At 44.1% G+C, this 21,707-nt stretch overlaps 1 protein-coding gene across 3 annotated transcripts in view; it reads right to left on the bottom strand.

Moving 5' to 3' along the window:
• The window catches only part of SMTNL2 (smoothelin like 2), a 137,418-nt gene that overhangs the window by 60,660 nt on the left and 55,051 nt on the right, over positions 1-21,707 (bottom strand). For all 3 annotated transcript variants that reach the window (XM_040423584.1, XM_040423582.1, XM_040423583.1), the window contains exons 2-3: positions 2,053-2,140; positions 1,476-1,697 (exon numbers count right to left, since the gene is read on the bottom strand). In XM_040423584.1, coding sequence (XP_040279518.1) covers positions 1,476-1,697; positions 2,053-2,140 — 310 coding nt within the window. The remainder of the gene's footprint in view (positions 1-1,475; positions 1,698-2,052; positions 2,141-21,707) is intronic.

Here is a 21,707-nt window from a genome sequence, read left to right as displayed (position 1 = left end):
AGCCCCTAGCCACGCAGTCTGCCTTTACGAACATTTGTGAAAGAATGGCTCGCTCAAATTCACTGAGCTCTTTGGAACGTGGTACTGTAATAGGATGTCACCATTGCAACAGGTTAGTTTTGTGAAATTTAAACCCTTCTAGATAATCCACCATCAACTGTGAGTGGTATTATTACAAATTTTAGGAACTACAGCAACTCAGCCACAAAGAGGCAGACTATGTAGTGTTAAAAAGCAGGGTAACAGAGAGAAGGTACATAATAACATAAAAGTCACCGACGTTCTACTGACTTAATAAATGCAGAGATCCCAACCTCCTCTGGCATTAACATCAGCACAAAAACTGTATGCCGGGAGCTCCATGGCATGGGTTTCCATGGCTTAGCAGCAGCATGTAAGCGTTGGATGCAGTGGAAACATGTTCTGTGGAGTGACTAATGACGTTTCTCTATGTGGCAGTCTAATGTACGAGTGTGGGTGCCCACTGTAAAGTTTGGTGAAGGATGGGTAATGCTATAGGGTTGTTTTTTCAGGGCTGTCCTAGGCCCCTTAGTTCCACTGAAGGGAAATCTTAAAAGGGGTTGTCCATCTTCGGGGGCCCTTCAGCCAGACCCCCCATGTTGCCGGACATGCAGAAGGAAGCATACTTACCTACTTCCTGCCGCTGGGTTCCGGCTCCTGTGGCCAATCAGGAAATTTACCAGCAGTGACAGGGGTGCGGCAGCAGAGCAAAGAAGCTGGATCGGTGCTGAGCAGGCAAGTATGCTTTCCTCCGCAGGTTTGGCAATGTGAGGAGATCTGGCCAAAAGGCCCCCCCAAAAGGTGGGTATAACCCCTTTAATGCTTCAGTGTACCAAGACATTTTGGACAACTGTATGCTTCCAACTTTGTGGGCACAGTTTAGGAAAGGCAGCTTTCTGTTGTGGCATGCAGCCCCAGAGCACAAAGCAAGGCATGGCTGGATAGGTTTGTTGTGGATGAAGTTGACTGGCCGCACGGAGCTCCCGATCTCCACCCCAACAAATACCTTTGGGATGAACTAGTCAGAGACTGCAAGCAGGGCCCTCTCCTCCATTATCAGTGTCTGACCTTAGGAATGCTCGTCTGGATAAATGGGCGAAAATTCCCACAGATACACTCCAACATGCTTATAGATGGCCTTCCCAGAAGAGTGGAAATACAGGTCACTACTCAGAACACTTGTAGACTACTATAGGGTCTTGCATACGGAGGGGCATAGCTTACCTGATAATACCTAAAGCAGTCTATTTTTAATATGATTGGAGCATTAACAAAAAGAAAAATGTATTAATGGGATTTTAATATCTTAAATGATATAAAACTAACTAAACGTTAGAGCTGTAAAACAATGGAACTTGTTGGGACATGTTGGAAACAATGGCGGGTAATTCTTTAGATGAACTAATGATCTCATTTATTTGAGCAATTGATCCAGCAATTTAACATGTCCTTACCTTGTGTACTGCTTTGTTTTGATGCCATTTCCATGGGACTTTTTGATTCTGAAGCTTGTAGACGGTTGCTGCCATTGTAAGTGGTAGAGTGGGAGTCTCCACATACTTTTGTCACTGCAGTGACAGGCATATGTGGCACGCGGACGGACATGGCTGGTAGGTGTTCCTGTGTTGGAGGCGAGCGAGCCTCGGAGACGGAATCCAGTGGCATCTTAGCCTTCTCTGTTGAATGTGTATGGGAGAAGTATTAGGCAATAACACTTGAACTGGCAAACTAAATTACAAAAATTGAGCACCATAACCACAACAAAGACGAGTGTCCGCAAATAAATTTATGTCTTCTTTTAATAAATAATATTTACTCTGCATGAGGAACCTCCTGGTCTCTAGCACAGCTTCCATGAAACAATTATTTGCCTACAAAGTTCCTACAGAGAGCCAATGAAACCTGGAGGCGCCAAGGGTGCAAAGGAACCCAAAGAGGTCATTTATAGGGCTACTGTTTATCCAGAAATCCTTCAATATGTAAACGGAAGATTAATTAAACAATATTTTGCTGCTCTGTCTGTATACATACCCGTGTAAGATTGATGTCCATTTTCCACAACGGAGTTACTCGTTGGTTTTGCAGAATCAACATCGTTTTGTGCCTCTGGCACGACGCTCTGCCAAGGAAATGAACCAAATATAACATGAATATGCCAGCTCGTAGCTGATTAGTGATCATATTGAAGGCACAAGGGTACAGATTATGTCAAGCTGAATAATAGCAGGATTATAGAAGGCTTAGAACCTAATACACTTTCACACTGGATGGCTAGCCAGGGCTTTGAGAGATTTTACTGGGGTTATGCTTGAGAGTGCAGGGATTACTGTAATGTTATGCTCAGCCAGTGAAAGATTACTATTGCATCAATGTCAAGTAACATTCAGAGTGATACTTGTGATATTTTATATTACGTATATATGTAATTATTTCTACATAATAAATGTCAATTAATATTTTGCATGTAGCATTTCATGTCTTCCAACCAAAGAACTTACAAGCAAGGTCTACATAATCGCTTTCAAATTACGGTATTTATTTCTATACATTATAGCAATAAAGCTAAGGTTAATTCTTACTCATGTACGCTCACTTTTAAAGTTATAGAGAACAAAAAGGGATGTGAAAAGTTAGGAGAACACTACGGGCAGAACATACATAATGTAAAAGCCTAGTGTCAGTCATGAGGGCACGGAGCAGGACTCAAGGGTTTTCTCTTGTGTCTGGCACTACAGCAGTCAGTATGGGTGCCGTGCCGCTAATTGCTGGGCTGAGTAACGCAACTTTCACACTGGCGTTTTGGCTTTCCGTTTAGGGCTCTCACAAGCGGTCCAAAACGGATTAGTTTTGCCCTAATGCATTCTGAATGGAAAAAGGATCCACTCAGAATGCATCAGTTTGCCTCTGATCAGTCACCGCTCTGGAGACGGACACCAAAACGCTGCCTGCAGCGTTTTGGTGTCCGCCTGACGAAGCGGAGCCAAACAGATCCGTCCTACCACACAATGTAAGTCAATGGGGACGGATCCGTTTTCTATGACACAATCTGGCACAATAGAAAATGGATCCGTCCTCCATTGACTTTCAATGGTGTTCAAGACGGATTTGTCTTGGCTATGTTAAAGATAATGCAAACGGATCCATTCAGAACGGATGCATGCGGTTGTATTATCTGAACAGATCCGTCTGTGCAGATCCATGACGGATCCGCACCAAACGGGAGTGTGAAAGTAGCCTTAATGGGAACAACTCCATTAAAAGGGTTTTATAAAACTTTTTTTTTTTTTTACTGATGAGCTATCCTCTGGATAGGTCATCAGTATCTGACCGGTGGGGTCCGACACCTGGGACCCCCGTCTTTTAGCTGTGTGGCGCTCCTGTCAGTGTGGCTGCCTTTTTGCAGCTTACCTAGCACATTGTATAGCGGCTATGCTTGGTATCGCAAGTGAATGGGGCTGAGCTGCTCCTGGCTGCAGTTTAATATCTACATTACATATATATTTGCCTGTCACAGTGTTTATATCCAGTTCAGATTACAGATAAGCAGGACATGCACACGTTCCTAGACAAACAATGTGAATTACGTTCATTTCTTTATGATCTGTATTATATACTGCCGTTGTCATCCCTTACACTGCACAAACAAGCTGTATACAGGGAAAGATCAGTGTTTTGAAACTAGGCAACGTAAAGCCATGTATATACATTTCATGCAGAAGGTGGGAGCCTTTGAATACATCTGTTTCCTGTAAAGAAGATGATGTAGGATTGTATACAAAGGGCTGGTAACAAGCACCTACTAGCACCATCACGCAGCGCAGCAATCCACCAGCCAATGAGAGATGATGCTATGATAGAAATCTAATGTGTTACATATTCCAGAGAATGTAGGTGTTTACTGTGATGCCCTTCAAATGTACCTAACATACATATTCCTGACTACAAAAAAATAAATAAAAAAATTATAATTATACATATATATATATATATATATATATATATATATATATATACACACACATACACACACACACACACACACCTGCAAATATTATCCAAATGAACATAAAAGTGCTTAGACTGCGTGTTAAACACCATTTCAGTCTGATACGGCCACAAGTGGGGAGTCTGAGGCTAATATTTCGGATCTGCCGGATTTCTGCAGCAGCGGCAAAATTCAAACCAAACGGTACAGATTTTACATTGCAAAGGGTGAAATCTGCTGCCAATATCCACAACATAAATTAACATGCTGCGGAATTTAAAAGCCGAACATCAGGTTACGCCAGGTCAATATAAAAAAATAAAAAATAAAAATTTGGTCATGGGTGAGGAAGGGGACGGGCCGACAGGCTCCTCTCATTTACCATTTTCTATGCCTGTTTTAGGTGTAGAAAAAAGGTCCAAATGTAAGACAGCTCGGCCGGCGTCTATTCAAATCTGGCGTCCACCGCCAGCTTAGGGGTTTATTAGGACCAGCGTCTAACACGCTGATCTTAATAAACGTGCCTCTTTGTCCTTTATTTACCCATGTAACGTTTCAGTCCTCTTACTGGAACTTTTTTCAAGCAGTAAGGACTGAAACGTTGCAAGGGTGAATAAAGGACACACTTTTTTTACTGCATGTGGAGGTGCTGTGGAATCTTTTCTTCTTCTGTATTAGAGGCTAGTTAGCAGCTGTTCCTGACTGTTATATGTAAAGACTTGTTTTATCTCTCTTAGTTATCTGCTTCATTTTCTTAAATCTTCATTTTCGCTTATCTTGGATGACATTTTGGGGCTTTGGAACCAATCACTCAAGTTACACTGGTTCCAACATACAATGGTCGTCCTGGAACCAATTAATATTGCAACTTGAAGGACCACATGTCATCTATACATACAGTGAGGAACAGAAGTATGTGAACACCCTGCGATTTTGCAAGTTCTCCCACTTAGAAATCATGGAGGGGTCTGAAATTCACATTGTAGGTGCATTCCCACTCTGAGAGACAGAATTTAAATAAAAAATTTTTAGGAAAATCACATTGTATGATTTTTAAAGAATGTATTTGTCTTGCACTGCTGAACCTAAGTATTTGAACACCTGAGAAAATCGGGGTTAATATTTGGTACAGAAGCCTTTATTTGCAATTAGAGGTCAAACGTTTCCTGTAGTTCTTGACCAGGTTTGCACACACTGCAACAGGGATTTTGGCCCACTCCTCCACACAGATCTCCTGAGAACTAGAAATTTTATTTTTTACATTAATACTTGATTGTTGTACAATCCCATTGTAATACATGTCATGATATTTAATGCTATGTAGACCAATCTTATTTATGTTTATGATATAGATTTTCATTATCATTTTATTGTAAAACAGAATTACTTTTTTGAACCTTCAAAATTTGAATAAAAAAAAAAAGAATTTAAACAGATCTCCTCGAGATCTGTCAGGTTTCGCGGCTGTCGCTGAGCAACACAGAGTTTCAGCTCCCTCCAAAGATGTTCTATTGGATATAGGTCTGAAGACTGGCTAGGCCACTCCAGAACCTTAATATGCTTCTTACGGAGCCACTCCTTGGTTATCCTGGCTGTGTGCTTCGGGTCGTTGTCATGTTGGAAGACCCAGCTACGACCCATCTTCAATGCTCCAACTGAGGGAAGGAGGTTGTTGCTCAAAATCTCAAAATAAATGGCCCCATTCATCCTCTCCTTAATACAGTGCAGTCGTCCTGTCCCCTTCGCAGAAAAGCACCCCAAAGCATGATGTTACCACCCCCATGCTTCACAGTAGGGATGGTGTTCTTGGGATGCAACTCATCCTTCTTTTTCCTCCAAACACGACGAGTGAAGTTTAGACCAAAAAGTTTTACTTTGGTCTTATCTGACCACATGACTTTCTCACAGGTCTCCTCTGGATCATCCAGATGGTCAATGGCAAACTTCAGATGGGCCTGGACATGTGATAACTTGAGCAGGGGAACCTTCCGTGCAATGCATGATTTGAAACCATGACGGCGTAGTGTTCTACCGACAGTGACCTTTGAAACTGTGGTCCCAGCTCTCTTCATGTTATTGACCAGCTCCTCCCTTGTAGTTCTGGGCTGATTCCTCACCTTTCTTATCATCAATGATACCCCATGAGGTGAGATCTTGCATGGAGCCCCAGTCCGAGGGAGACTAACAGTCGTCTTTAGCCGCTTCCATTTTCTAACAATTGCTTCAACAGTTAATCTATTTTCACCAAGCTGCTTGGCAATTGCCCCGTAGCCCTTTCCAACCTTGTGGAGGTCCACAATTTTGTCTCTGGCGTCTTTTGACAGCACTTTGGTCTTGCCCATGGTAGTAGTTGGCGTTTGACTGTGGGGTGGACAGGTGTCTTTAAAAAACAGAATTCTTGCTGTTTCTCAGGTGTTCAAATAGTTATGTTCAGCAGTTCAAGACAAATAAATTCTTTAAAAATCATACAATGGGATTTTGTTATTTTTTTTATTTTTTATTCTCTCTGAGTGGGAATGCACCTACAATGTGAATTTCAGATCCCTCCATGATTTCTAAGTGGGAGAACTTGCAAAATCGCAAGGTGTTCAAATACTTCTGTTCCTCACATTTCCATTGGAGACTATAAAAAACTGATCTAAGGTACATACCGCTAAACATCAGTGTACACATACAAGGTAATATAGCCTGTAATATGTCCGGATGTGGTCGAGTATCATGAGGTAGGGGCTCTCTGCTTTGTGCAGAGACCCCCTACTCTGCTCTCTGCTTTTCTTGGGTAGGATGTAATGATGTGATGAAGGCCTAGCTTCACTGTATACAGGTGAACGTATGTGACCATGCATATTTTTAGAAAAAAGCCGCAAGCTCAGTAGAAAAAGGGCAACCCTCACTAATACAACCCACAGCAAGTCTCAATTCCAGGCTTTTGTGGCCTTGTTGCTTTCTTTACTGAAGCTGGAATGGTAGTAACTAAGTGCATGTAGAAAAATGCAACTGAAAGGCCCTGAGGGAAAAGAAAAAGTTTACTATTGTTCATATGAAAAATAGGCAACATATTTTATTACACAGCTGTCAGTAAAATGGCAGCTTTATTGTGTGCACATCAAAGGAAAGAGAATATTTCATATTGGTATTTCTGTGGTTGACCTCTGTATTGTTAGACCGTACACTAGTTCACAAGCACACTGCAAACCTGGTGATATACATGTAGGACCATGCACAGGTCAATATAATAATAGAATAAACTATCATCACAATATTTCCTTAAGGGTATATTCCCATATAGCTGTTAAGGGTGCTGATAAAACCACATTTCATACTACAGGTGAAAATCTAAAAATTAGAATATCGTGCAAAGTTCATTTATTTCAGTAATGCAACTTAAAAGGTGAAACTAACATATGAGAGACTCATTACACGCAAAGCGAGATATTTCAAGACTTTATTTGTTATAATTTGGATGATTATGGCTTATAGCTTATGAAACCCTAAAGTCTAAATTTTGAGGTACTCTTTGCTCAGGGGGTATGGATTAATTAGTGTGACACTTTGAGCCTAGAATATTGAACCTTTTCACAAAATTCTTATTTTAAAGCTGCATTAATGCAATTCCTTTTAATTTGCATTACTGAAATAAATGGACTTTTGCACGATATTCAAATTTTTTGAGTTTCACCTGTACATAGAAAAATGAATGCGTTTGCTGAGGTGGTTTTTGGTGGGTTGCAGTTTTTACAGGTGAAATCCATTTATTTAACATGTTTCACCAGTAAAAACCGCAATGACATTCAACAACTGTATCAAAGACGCATGCAGAGGGTCCAGTGGTTTTAACTGCACCACATCAGCCACATGTCATACAAGGCTAATTTCACACGGACAAGGTTTTCCCCTGGATGTCGTTCCTTTTCACAATGGACGGCATCAGGACTGAATACTGACCCATTCATTTCAAAGGGTATGTTCACACGAGCATTGTTTTTCACCATGTCCGTTCAGGAATATTCACAGCACGTTCTGTCTTCGGCTGGGTTCACATCACATTTTTGTCATAGGTTGAATGTATTAAAATAAAAAAATGCCTGAGACAGATACCATACACCATGGAGTTCCATCGTTAAAAAAAAAAAAAAAAAGATACTTTTTTGGGCTGGACTTTGCAGGATGGAAAAACATGCTACACTACACTTTTTCATCCTGCAAATAAAAATTTATTTTAATGTATTTTTTTTTTTACAATGGAACTCTATGGTGACGGATGCCACTGTATGGTATCTGCCTGAGGCATTCATTAATGTGTACTTTTTTTTGTATACATTAAACATATGACAAAAACGTGACGAACTCCGACTTCACCAGCTTTTCATGCACTACTGGTCCACTCAAGTTAACGGGTCAGTGAAAGAAGAAGAAAAAAAAAAAAAAAAGTGATGGTATCCATGTCCAGCCTTTTTTTTCACTTTGGGTGGCTACGAGATGCTGCGTGTAATTCTTGAGTGTTTTTTTTTTTTCATGTGTGTAATGAATGACAAGGTGTGCGCCTAGTCATAAATTAGGAGCATCCTCCGGCAGCGCACCAATTTAGAGTATATTTCCCATCCACACAGGTTGTAACTTTCAAACCTTCTGTTCAATTAAGTGGTATCCATGTATCCGATTCCACCATATCTCCACCATCTAGAATGCTAACTTTTATTAAAACATGCCCAGTGAAGGCACCCTACACATTTTGGCTTCATTTATCTTTGACTTTCAGGTTTGGAAAGAGGGGAGAGAAATGGCTGGTGGCAATGTACTTCAGTCAGTGAGCGGGCTCTCAACCTTTGGAATGCTTCATTTAAAAATACTTGTCTAATTTGGTTTCAGGCTCCATCACAATGTGTCCCGTATCCACCAAATAACTGTATCATTGTGGGTGTTATCAGGACACCGCATACCACAGAGGTCCATCCTCCCACTGACACTTCTGTTTGGAAGAGTGCCTAGCATCTGCAGCCAGACACCCCGGGCTGAATGATAGCGCCAGCATCCCTGTCATCACTCATGAGCCAACTCCACAGAGCGATGTGTGTTCCCTTCTAGTGTAGGTCATTATGTACTACCATTAAATAGGAGAATGATAACAAGAAGGAGATAAAAAAAAAATAAAAAAAATGGAGAATACATATATTAAAAACAGAAAGTCTGAGAAGATAACCCAGTCATGCAACACATGCACTAAAATGCATCATAAGGACCAACATATCTTGAACCACTTGGCTATTTTCCCATTTCATGTCCTAAGGCTTGTTAAAAAGTTGGACTTTGACTCACAGGGTGCCAATTCCAATAGGTGGCGCTAGCGAGACGCTGCTCTTTTCCTGGGAAATATCTCTTTGTATATTATTTCCCCATGGAGCACTGCCACAAAGTCTCCATACACAATTGGTCTACTGAAGGTTTATGAAGAAGGTGACGTAGTTGATACGCTGTATGCTGCAGTGCACCTTCCTTTTCTTTTAGGGAAGAGTCAAAGGGGGAAGAAGTTAATGTGACCAGTTTTTGCATTTCCATAGTATTTTTTCTGATGTGTATGTAGCTTTAACAAAATATGCTTAGTAAGGGTACTTTCACACTTGCGGCAGAAGATTCCGGCAGGCAGTTCCGTCCCCGGCAATCCGGACGAAAAACTGATGCATTTGTCAGACGGATCCGGATTCAAATGCATTGCAATACCGGATCAGTCTTTTCGATGTAATCTGGAAAAACGGATCCGGTATTAACACTTAATGTACTAATACACTTCAATGTAAATTAATGCCGAATCCGGCAAGTGATCAGTATTTTTGGTCATACAGAAAACTGCAGCATGCTGCGGTATTTTCTCCGTCCAAAAAACGTAAGAGGGACTGAACTGATGCATCCTGAACGGATTGCTCTCCATTCAGAATGCATTAGTTTTTTTCCCCGGTATTGAGCCCCGAGGACAAAACTCAATACCGGAAAACTTTAACGCAAATGTGAAAGTACCCTAATACTGTTGCAGATGGCGGTTTTCCACAATTAATTTACCTGTGGTCGGTTGCTTCGCTGAGAGGGGACCCCCTAATTGTTAGAATTTGTAGTAGTGATGCCACTAGAAGGTGGCGCTGAGCTTTGGGAAACATCACAAAAGAGACATGTGAGACTTCTGACTAGCCCAGCAATGCCCTGATGGAGGGTTATACCACAGTACAGAAGTGTGAGACTTGGCTGAGGGTGTCAAGCGATGGCCCAGTGAAGGGGATCAGCAAATTGCCACCCAAGAGGGCAGTGCGGAGGACAGAGTGGTGCAGAAAGTCTTGGCACTGAGCTGAAACAACCCATGCCAGTCTTATGTATATAGCAGACCACCAGTCCACTAGACTTGTATTAAACTTTGTCTGTTTATTCCACACTGTTCCCAAACCTAGAAATACAACTGCTATCGGGTCCAGTATTCCAAAACAATGACCCCCTACACACTTTCTAGACATGATTCCCACCGACTTAAGACTTCTTTTTAGGACCTGAACAACATTATGTTGGATTCACTGTAAATACAGCTCACCCTTTGAAGCCATTTAAATATCAGGCAGCTGAATGATAAACCCCTGTTCTGAGAGCAGTCACAGGAAACGTGGGAAATCCATGTCTGCATTCACTGATTGCAGAGGTTTGGCTGTAACACCCAGCAGCACATTGAGAAGTCCCATCTCCTGTTCCCATTCACAGAAGTCATTGTAAAGTATCGTAAATGGAGTCTCCTTCCTGTTGTAATGAAAAGAGAGCTGAGAAATATCTGAATACTGCAAGGGCTTTTCCCAATTTAATCAAATAACCACACTTCAAGGGAGAGACTGAAAATGAATATTACTGAATTACCGGTACTAATATAGCAACAAGGCAAACCAACTTTGATTAGTCCTATGCAAGTTAGACCATAATGTCAGAAAGGCATGTCTGGCTCATATTAGCTACATCTAAGGCTACTTTCAAACTTGCGGCAGTGTGATCCGGCTTACAGTTCCGTCGTCGGAACTGCCCGCCGGATCCGCCGATTTGAATGTGACGGAAACCATTTGTGAGACGGATCCGGATGTGGATCCGTCTCACAAATGCATTGCAAGAACGGATCAATCTCTCCGCTTGTCATGCGGAGAGACGGATCAGTCTTGTATTTTTTTTCCACATTTTGTATGCGTAGGCCAGAAGGACGGATCCGGCATTCCTATAGGGATCCGGCGCCAATGCATTCCTATAGGGAAAAATGCCGGATCCGGCATTCAGGCAAGTCTTCAATTTTTTTCACCGGAGATAAAACCGTAGCATGCTACGGTTTTCTCTTTTGCCTGATCAGTCAAAACGACTGAACTGAAGACATCCTGAACGAATTAGGGCTCTTCACACTTGCGTTCTTGTCTTCCGGCATAGAGTTCCGTCGTCGGGGCTCTATGCCGGAAGAATCCTGATCAGGATTATCCTAATGCATTCTGAATGGAGAGAAATCCGTTCAGGATGCATCAGGATGTCTTCAGTTCCGGAACGGAACGTTTTTTGGCCGGAGAAAATACCGCAGCATGCTGCGCTTTTTGCTCCGGCCAAAAATCCGGAACACTTGCCGCAAGGCCGGATCCGGAATTAATGCCCATTGAAAGGCATTGATCCGGATCCGGCCTTAAGCTAAACGTCGTTTCGGCGCATTGCCGGAGCCGACATTTAGCTTTTTCAGAGTGGTTACCATGGCTGCCGGGACGCTAAAGTCCTGGCAGCCATGGTAAAGTGTAGCGGGGAGCGGGGGAGCAGTGTACTTACCGTCCGTGCGGCTCCCCGGGCGCTCCAGAGTGACGTCAGGGCGCCCCAAGCGCATGGATCATGTGATCACATGGATCACGTCATCCATGCGCATGGGGCGCTCTGACGTCATTCTGGAGCGCCCCGGGAGCCGCACGGACTGTAAGTATACCGCTCCCCCGCTCCCCGCTCCTACTATGGCAACCAGGACTTTAATAGCGTCCTGGGTGCCATAGTAACACTGAACGCATTTGGAAGACGGTTCCGTCTTCAAATGCTTTCAGTACACTTGCGTTTTTCCGGATCCGGCGTGTAATTCCGGCAAGTGGAGTACACGCCGGATCCGGACAACGCAAGTGTGAAAGAGGCCTTACTCTCCATTCAGAATGCATGGGGATAAAACTGATCAGTTCTTTTCCGGTATAGAGCCCCTGTGACGGAACTCTATGCCGGAAAAGAAAAACGCTAGTGTGAAAGTACCCTAAATGTCCTGCACCAAAAAACAAAAAACCTAAAAGGAGGAGTTGTTCCAACTGAACGGCCTATCTTAAAGGCCAGGCACACACAAGCGAGTTCATTGCGAGAAACTTTCAGCGTGTGGCAGTGTGAGGTCCCGTTCTTACCTTGCTCCTCTGCAAGAAATGCATGGCATTACAATGATTTATAATCCGTGTGACCCTGATGGTCCTGGAATCTACTGAATTACACTGACATAATGCGGTCAGTGAAATAAAGTATATTCCATGTCTTGGAGGGACACACAGCATTATAAATCATTGTAATGCCGCGCGGTGCGATCCTGTCAGAGGAGCAGAGCTCAGAACGGGAACTTACACTGCCACAAGCTGCGAGTTTCTGGCACTGAACTTGTTTGTGTGTGTCTGGCCTAAGGGTACGGCCATGCATTCAGGTTTCCTGGTGCAATTTTGTAATCTGAAAACAGAAGTGGGGCTTAAAAGGAGATTAAGTATAAAGCGGACAGATAATACTTCCTTCCTTTTGGAAATTGCTCTTAGTTTTGGCTTCCACAGCTGAATCAGGAAACCTGAACACGTGGCCGTACCGCAAATGCAGCCTCCCCTTTGATCACCTGATTGCTACCGTTCAAGCTGCTGAAATCCCCCGAGATCAACTGTACCAAACATTTAGGTTGTATTTATACAGGAGGAGGGTCATTTACAAAGATTGGCATTTTACAACTGACCAGAGTAGTTTTCACTCCTCTTTTACACCGGTTTTCAGACGTAAAAAATTGTAAATTTGACAGGGCCGAAGTCCTGGCCCCCACCAAGCCCTCGCCACTCCCAAGTAGCGAGCACGGCACAATAACTTCTTTGCACCAAAATACTGTCTCATGGGCATTAAAATTGCAACAACTGGCAGGGAGAGCATAGTAAATGACCCCCATGGCGTTTTTGCTGTGGTTCTGTCGCATTTCTGATGCACATTCATTCTTAGTACTGTCTTAGCAGCTGACAAGTTTTCAGAAGATGAAACCACCACCACTACCATCTGCACAGAAAATTGTGGCTGGTAATGCAGTAGTAAAACCACATGTGGGTTTCCGAAGGCTCCAAATGCAATAAACCTGCAGCAAAAATTGAAAAACAAAAGGTCCAGAGGGGGAGACTTCACCCATGGTGCCCATATGTCCTCAGATGGCATATGGGCAAGCCGTTTAAAGGGAGTCTGTCACCTAATTTACACCAATATAACTAAGAGCACTGCCCCACAGACATTTGCAGACACATTGCAGACATACCTGTGTGTACTATGTGTCTGTATTCAGTGTCCAGGAAAAGCACTTTTATTCTGCTGGAAAACAGCTCCCAAGTGCCCGGCTGAAAGTGAAAGTAAAAGCCGCTTTCACTCCTGACGGCTATATCTTCTGATATAGTGAATATAATGCTGGTATCTTTTGAAAGGTTGGAATGCCAGCTTTCAAACAAGGTCAGGTTCATATTTCTAGTCGCTACCAAATATCCCAAAATATGAGCAACTAAAGCAGCCCTCCCCTCTTCAGTCTGGTTTGCTTTGGGAAGCGCTCTAAGGCTACTTTCACACTGGCGTTTTGGTTTCAGTTTGCGAGATCTGTTCAGGGCTCTCACAAGCGGTCCAAAACGGATCAGTTTTGTCCCAATACATTCTGAATGGATAAGGATCCGCTCAGAATGCATCAGTTTGCCCCCGTTCCGTCTCCATTCCGCTCTGGAGGCCGACACCAAAACGCTGCTTGCAGCGTTTTGGTGTCCGCCTGACGATGCGGAGGCAAACGGATCCGTCCTGACACACAATGTAAGTCAATGGGGACGGATCCATTTTCACTGACACAATAGAAAATGGATCCGTCCCCCATTGACTTTCAATGGTGTTAAAGATGGATCCGTTTTGGCTATGTTACAGATAATACAAACGGATCCGTTCTGAACGGAGGCATGCGGTTGCATTATCTGAACGAAAGCGTTTGTGCAGATCCATGACGGATTCGCTCCAAACACGAGTGTGAAAGTAGCCTTAGATATATTGGTGGAAAAAAGAGGAGACAGACTCCCTTTAAAGGCAATCTGCAAACCTGCTAAGTTATGCAGTAACACACATGATGAGGACAGTTCACCTTTCTCCTGCCCATAACAGGGGATGTTGATCTAAGATAAGTACACATTTACTGATGCAAAGTGATGTAGTGAGTAATATGCTGTAATGCTATGACCACGCTGATACATTGCATTAACGAACACCAGCAGCCATGATCAATGTTTTACTATGGCAAACAGATCACCGCTCCTATTGCACAAATACACACAGAGTGACATGTGCGGCGCTGTCCTTATGGATCCAGACTCTGTTTGAGCAGACACAACCGTTTAAAAAGGTAATAAACACCATTCACTTGTGTTTGTGATCTCTCATCAATCATTAACTGGACCGTCCTTCTGTGTGCAGGGACCGCATCCCCCTCAACAATACTATTTGGATACAGGCCTCAGTAATTTATATGCCGGCTCCAGCGTTGGCGTGCATGTCATAACATCCACAAGTGCTGTGCTCGCACCACAAGTCTGCCTGCAGGGAAAGCAACAGTTCATTATTACTATCATTTAAAGCTCCCTAGACGCTCAAGTATAAATAATCTCAGGACAAATGCACCACGTGTGACGTATGACTTAATCACTTATAAGGGAAACCGCTTGTGCAGGCCCAAGAAATAAAGAATCACGTGCCAGCCCCGGCAAGATCACGTCAACTCAGCTGGTCAGTGATTCCCATCAATGATTGGGAGCCAACACTGTGCAGGTAAAAAAATAAAATAAAATAAAAAAAAAAAATGCAGAAAAGGTGCAAGTCTTTCCATTATACCGCATCTCTGTAGGATCCACTACTGGTTTTGGTTCACAATCACTGATGGAAATCACTGTGTGAACTAGGCCTAAGGGCTCATGCACACGACCATGTGCGGGCCGGGTCCGCAATGCATAGGCACCGACCTTGGGGCATGGAGTGCTGTCTGCATCTTTTAGGGCCACATTGAAGTGAATGGGTCCTCATCCGAGCCGCCAAAACTGCGGCTCAGATGCGGACCAAAACAACGGCCGTGTGCATGAGGCCTAAGTCAATGGTGTCAGATCAGTTTTCTCAGTCTTGTTCATTTTAGAGATAATACAACCAGAACGTTCAGAACGGATGCAGCCGGTTGTATTATGACGGAAGCAGTTTTGCGGATCCCTTCCCGGATCCAGCAAAAATGCAGATTCAGAAGTAGCCTAAAAGTGGCAAAGATCACCGGATGAACAAAAAGCGTGAAATCATCCTTTATGCAGACACCTAAGGCTAGTTTCATATCTGCAGCAGAGTTCTCTAGTGGAACAGCCTGTTCAAGTTCCCAAACTACCACATTCCCGCCGGACCCCATTGACTATATTAGTTCAAAAAGGCATCTAATAGTCTTACCAATGTAGAAAAATCCACATGGGCACCTTATGATGTACACTACAGATTGTGTGCATTTATGAACTGATGCACAATACGTTTCCTACCTCCAGTATTTAAACTGCCCGCATGCATATTATAACTGCAGAACGAGCAATTATTCCCACATCTGTAACTCCCATTAGGGACCAGAGATTAACCAATAGCTTTTATCTTCAGCGAAGCTGCTCCTCAATAACCCATCTTTAATTGAGCGGCTTCTCCTGAATATTATCACAGTTTTCTTTTTTAATTGTTATTCATCTCTCAGAATATGGCAATTCTTACAAATGGCCTCACGAATAACATTGGCATCCGGGCTAATCTCTTGTCCTGTCTTTCACATCTTTGGATAGTACGATCCATTTTCCAGTAAAGGATTTGAAAATCTGAATTATTCCAGATATAAATATTTATTTTTTTGCATTATTAAAAAGTTATACAATTTGGTCTGGGTACGGCAGGATCTGGCAGCTACAACTGTAATGAATTGTAGTTGACTGGCCTTTTGAATACCAGTAAAAAAGTTATGTAATATAGAGTTCAATTAATTGTCTCCCAGCAGTTTCTACCAAATAGTAACTCAACTTATTTAGCCACCCATAAATTGTACATGAAATTGAGACAACAAGACAATTAAGCCCAGGCAACATTTCTAACATTTTGTTCACCCCTGGGGGCCTGTTGAGCCGCCGCCCCCCCCCCCCCCCCCAATGTGACCAGACCATACACATCTGATCCTCGTCTGTAGAGCCTGCTCCTTCGCTCTCCCTGCTGCAGCTCTCCAGTCTCCCCACATCAACATCTGGCTTGATGGGGGTCACAAGGCTGCTGAAGCCAATTACTGACCGCAGCAGTGACATGTTCCTCATGCATCATATCACTGGGTCACATGATACATGGGGGACACGTCACTGCTGCAGCCAGTCATTGGCTACAGCTGCCAACTGATCTTTGTCAAACCGGTTGTAGACGTGGGGAGACTAAAGAGCTGCAGCGGGGAGAGCAAAGCAAAGATTCTTATATTATAAAATAGCATTTAATTATGTAATCTAATGAATTGCCGATGCGGATCTCACACACACACACAGGATAAAAACTCTTATAACCTATAAAAGGTTTTCTATATCCTTTTGTAATTATTGCACCATATTCATACTGTTATCCTTGATAAAGCACTCCACAAAATCATAAAACTGTTCTTCTGTCTCTGACCAAACTATAAACATATCATCAATATAAATGTCAAATTAATTTAATAAACGTGCAACATCCGTCGCCTTGCATACCGCATCCTCGTGATCCCAGTCATTTTAATGAAGGGATAAAGGATTTATTTCACCAGTGGTCGGCATTGCATTGTTGAAACTTTTTGGCTACCGAGCGCCACCAAATGTTTGTAGATTGCAGTCCCTAATGCCCTCTGGAAGACGTGGTGCGGAAAGCCGTAACAGGGTAGTGCCAACATATCAACACAAAAAAGGAGCTGAACAATAAAAATTCTCAGAGTCTGACTTCATTTCTATTAAGGAATCCAGGCCTTGGAGACTTATTCCAAATTCTTTATTCTGATGGAATGTATGAATATTTGTAGGCTATATTACTGATTAGATAAGTAATCTACTAGCGCTTTATTTATGATTATTATTTCTGGAATGGTTAAGAAAGTTAATATGTAATATATGAAACCAGAGATAACAGATAGAATCAGAGCTGAACCTCTGAGGACATCATGCAGAGAACAGTACCTTCTACCTCTGGGAAAGCTGGCAGTCTCTACACCCGTGATACTAGTCATTGATGGGACAGAATCAATTAATAAATTATGGTCTACACATTTTGATAATAAAAGAAATTACTGGCAAATAGTAGCAGAAATTAGCAATTTGCAGCAAAAAAGAGAACAATTTTCCAGATCGAGTACGGCGGGCCCCCTCCTAGGACAGAATGGGGCCCCTCGGCGTGATCAATATGGCGGCAGGGACGGGGCTGCTGCAAGCCAGGAGGCATCGTGCAGCAGGCTCCCAGCTTCAAGACAGCAGCAGGAAGAAGGCTCCGCCCCCTCTGAGACATCAATGGCGGAGGTCCGCTTTAACGTCCCTGGCTTGAGCCCAGCCGGGGGACAGCGTCTGGAAATGCCTTCTCCAGGATCGGCGAGGTCAGCGCAGAGGAGTGGACAGCGGGAACCAGGATCTCCAACTGATGGGGTCACAGCACCCAGGCGAGATGATGTGGGGACCTTTAGGGGTTTAGGGCAGCTAGTGGGGGGGGGGGGGGGGTGTGTCCCCGTTGCCAGCTTGGGGTGTGGCGGGTGCTACATGTGGGTCCGGGGGCACAAGCGGGGACAGGTTAGACATAGGAGGTAGCACGGTGTCGGTGCACACGCAGGCGGTTGGTTCGGAGGAGGAAGTGGTGAGGTTGGACGACAAGGCAAGAGGGGAAGTTTATTTGTTTTGAGGGCCCGTTAGGGGCGCATTTAAAGCAGGAAGCGAATTTGTGGGAGTATGTGGAAATTTTTTCACTGCTGCCGTTGGAAAAGTTTAACTTGGATAGAACGAGGAGGGATGAGGGCAAGAAGGAGGATGAGGAAAAGCGAAGATATCATTTAATACTGTTTGATATATTAGAGAGCGTGATTGGGGAAAAGTCGCCGGTGCTTTTTTGCTATTTGGACGCAATCGGCGAAGCGTATCGGGTATACAGGGGGCAAGCATGGCTGCGTTATGATAAACAGTTCAGGCAGCGGAAGGCGGTGCATCCAGAAATGAGATGGATCACAAAGATATAGCTTTGTGGTTGAAGGTGACGGCGGCAGTTAGGTCGGGTCAGTCCTTTCGGTAGGAATCGGGGGTGTCAATCCAGTGTTGCAGCAGCATCCGTGAAGGGATTGTGCTTCCTATTTAATGAAGGCGGGTGCAAATTTGGAGCAAAGTGCAAATTCAAGCATGAATGCTCCATATGCGGTGGGTCCCACGGGGCGATGCTTTAAGGGAAACAGACAAAGAGGGTGTGAGGCCTATAGCAAAGGGGGAGATGCCGGTTCGTCTGGGAAAGATGGCGCCGTTTCTCGACAGATACCTGGCCGCGAACTTGTTACGGGAGGGGTTTTCGTCGGGATTTATGATTCCGTTTGTTTTGGGGGGACACTGTTATTGAAAAGAAATTTGCAGTTGGCGATGGAACATCTGGAGGTAGTGGCAGAAAAGCTGGAAAGAGGTCAAGATAAGTAGGATGGTTGGCCCGTTTTTGCAACCATTAGTGAATTTCCAGGTGTCGCCACGAGGGTTGGTCACAAAAAAGGAGATGAATAAATTTCGCCTTACTCATCATCTGTCTTTTCCGAAGGGATCGTCGGTCAATGATGGTATTGATCCGGCCTTGTGTTCGGTGATATATACCTCATTTGATGCAGCAGTTGCATGGGTTAAAAAGTTCGGAAGATGGGCGTTACTAGCAAAGACTGATATTGAAGCAGCGTTTAGGCTACTACCTGTGCATCCGGATTCTTTGCATTTTTTTTTTTTTTTTTTTGTGGATCGTTGTTTGCCAATTGGCTGTTCTGTGTCATGTGCGTACTTTGAAATGTTTAGCTCGTTTCTCGAATGGGCGGTGGCACATTCGTCCGGTTGTGAATCTATCATTCACTACTTGGACGACTTCCTTTGTATTGGACCAACAGATTAGTGTGTTTGTTCGCTGTTACTGCATACATTGAGTGCGTTGTTTGGGACGTTTAGTGTTTCCTTGGCGACGAGTTTTTTGGGGATAGTGATTGACACAATAAGGATGGAATGTTGGTTGCCTATGGAAAGGCTGGAAGATTTGAAGAGGGAAGTGGAGAGGGCGCAGTGGGTAAAAAAGATTAAACTGCACAAGCTTCAGTCACTCCTGGGAAAACTTAATTTTGCGTGCAGACTTACAAGTCTGGGGTTCTTTTTTGGAAAGTTATAACGGTCGTTCGCTATTTATGGGGCAAAGTGGTGGATGCGTTAGAAAGGCCTGCTTTCACTGCGACAATTTGGGAGTGGTTCAAGCAATCAATGGGTTGTCGGCCTCGTCGCCATTGGTGGTACGGCTGTTACAGCGGCTGGTATTAGAGTGTCTGTCGCTCAATACATGGGTAGTGGCGGTGCATATGCCGGGGGTCGATAACTGCATTGCTGATGCTCTCTCTCGTTCTATTGCTGATGCTCTCTCTCGTTCACAGTGTTTTTGGCAGCTGGCCCCAGAGGCGGAGGAGTTTGGGAGGGAATTGTCTATGGAATCTTCTGGAGGCACCATAGCGGGGCTTATTCAGGCATCGTTGGCGCCCGGTATGTGGGCAACTTATTTAAGTGTGGCAGTGTTGTGTTAGGTTGGGTGTTGGGAATGAGGATTTAGAAGTACCATTGTTGTTGTTCGTAGGCCATTGTAGAGATGAGGGATAGCCAGTTGCGAAAATGAATGGTTACATAGTGGGGTGTGCTTTTGGTTTTAAATTGAGAAAAATGACAGATTTTACAAAGTCATTTTTGGTCATTTGGGCGTTAAAAGGATGGCGTCTGTTAAGGGCGGGGGAGGATGGTGGCTGGCCCGTGTCTTTTGCCCTGCTCCAGGAGTTAAGGGAACAGTTGAAAAGGTGTATGTAGTTCTGCATGGGAATTGTGTTTGTTTCGACTTGCATTTTCTTTGGCATTTTTTGGGGCGTTGCGGTTGGGGGAGTTGGTTTGTCTGACAGTTGGTAGAGTGTGAGGGCTGCTGAGGGATGATATGGATCTGTTCCATGATAGGGTGGAATTCATTATTGGGCAGTCAAAGACGGATGTAGAAGGAAGAGGGCGTAGAGTTGTGGTGTTCGGTATTCCGGGGTATGTGATGTGTTCGGTGCATTGCATGCGGGAGTATGGTGCAGCAGTCAAGGGAGGGGTTTTGCCTTATTGGTTCATGCAGAAGGGTCTTTTCTATCCTGTTTTCAGTTTACAGCTGTTTTTAAGAAATGTTTAGACCGGTTGGGGGTGGATATTCAAGCCATTCATTCAGGATTGTGGCTGCGACAGAGGTGGCTTGGTGGGGGTTGGAAGATGAGATTAAAGCGTATTGGGAATCTATTAGTTTTTGGTCGTATATCCGTTTGGATCGAGTGTAAAGCAAGAGTTGAATAAAGGAAAATGAGGGGGTAGCGGGTTTTTAGTTTTTGCAGCGGTATTGTTCTTTGCCGTTTTGCTTTTCTCGTTTCAGGTGCAGAACCAGCTTTGATCTGGATTTTAGGGCATTCATACGTATTCTGGGGGGCCACCCGGGCAGCGGTTCGGCCGGACAGTCAGCAGCTAGGTTTTGCGAGATTGGTGGCAGTGGTAAGATGGTTGGGCCGCAGGGCATGGTCTGGGGTGGGGTGATGCCTGAAGTCCACCGGTTTGTTAAGCAAGACAGGGCACCTGACGTGTTAGTGTTGCATGTGGGGGGGGGGGGGGCAATGATTTGGGAGCACGGCCATTTCGGGAGCTAGTGAGGGACGTGAAGTTCGACCTGTTGAGGTTATGGGCGATGTTCCCTAAGTTAGTGACAGTTTGGTCGGACATAGTTCCGTGAAAAGTCTGGTGGGGTTCTCGTTACTTGGAGGGTTTGAATAGAGCTAGGGTCAAGGTCAACTGGGCAATGGGTCGTTTTATAGCCAGGAATGGGGCAGTGGCTGTGAGGCATGTGGAGCTCGAAAAGGATTTTTTGGCGGTCTGATGGTGTTCACTTGAACGCAATTGGCTTGGATATCTGGAGTCTGGCCTTACAAGAGGGCATTGAGATTGCCTTAAGGATGTGGAGGGACGTGCAGACTTAAGGGGTCAAGTCTGTGCTTTGGTGGCGGTGGGATGTCCTTGAAGAAGTTGGAAATATTCACAGGTGAGGTGATGGGAGGGCTCCACGGTTTGGGCTGGATGTCGGTTGTGGCAGAATTAAAGGGGGCCAT

Source organism: Bufo bufo, chromosome 3 (genome assembly GCF_905171765.1).
Source record: "Bufo bufo chromosome 3, aBufBuf1.1, whole genome shotgun sequence".
In the NCBI taxonomy this organism is placed as follows: domain Eukaryota; kingdom Metazoa; phylum Chordata; class Amphibia; order Anura; family Bufonidae; genus Bufo; species Bufo bufo.
This window is presented reverse-complemented; position numbering and strand designations above follow the sequence as displayed.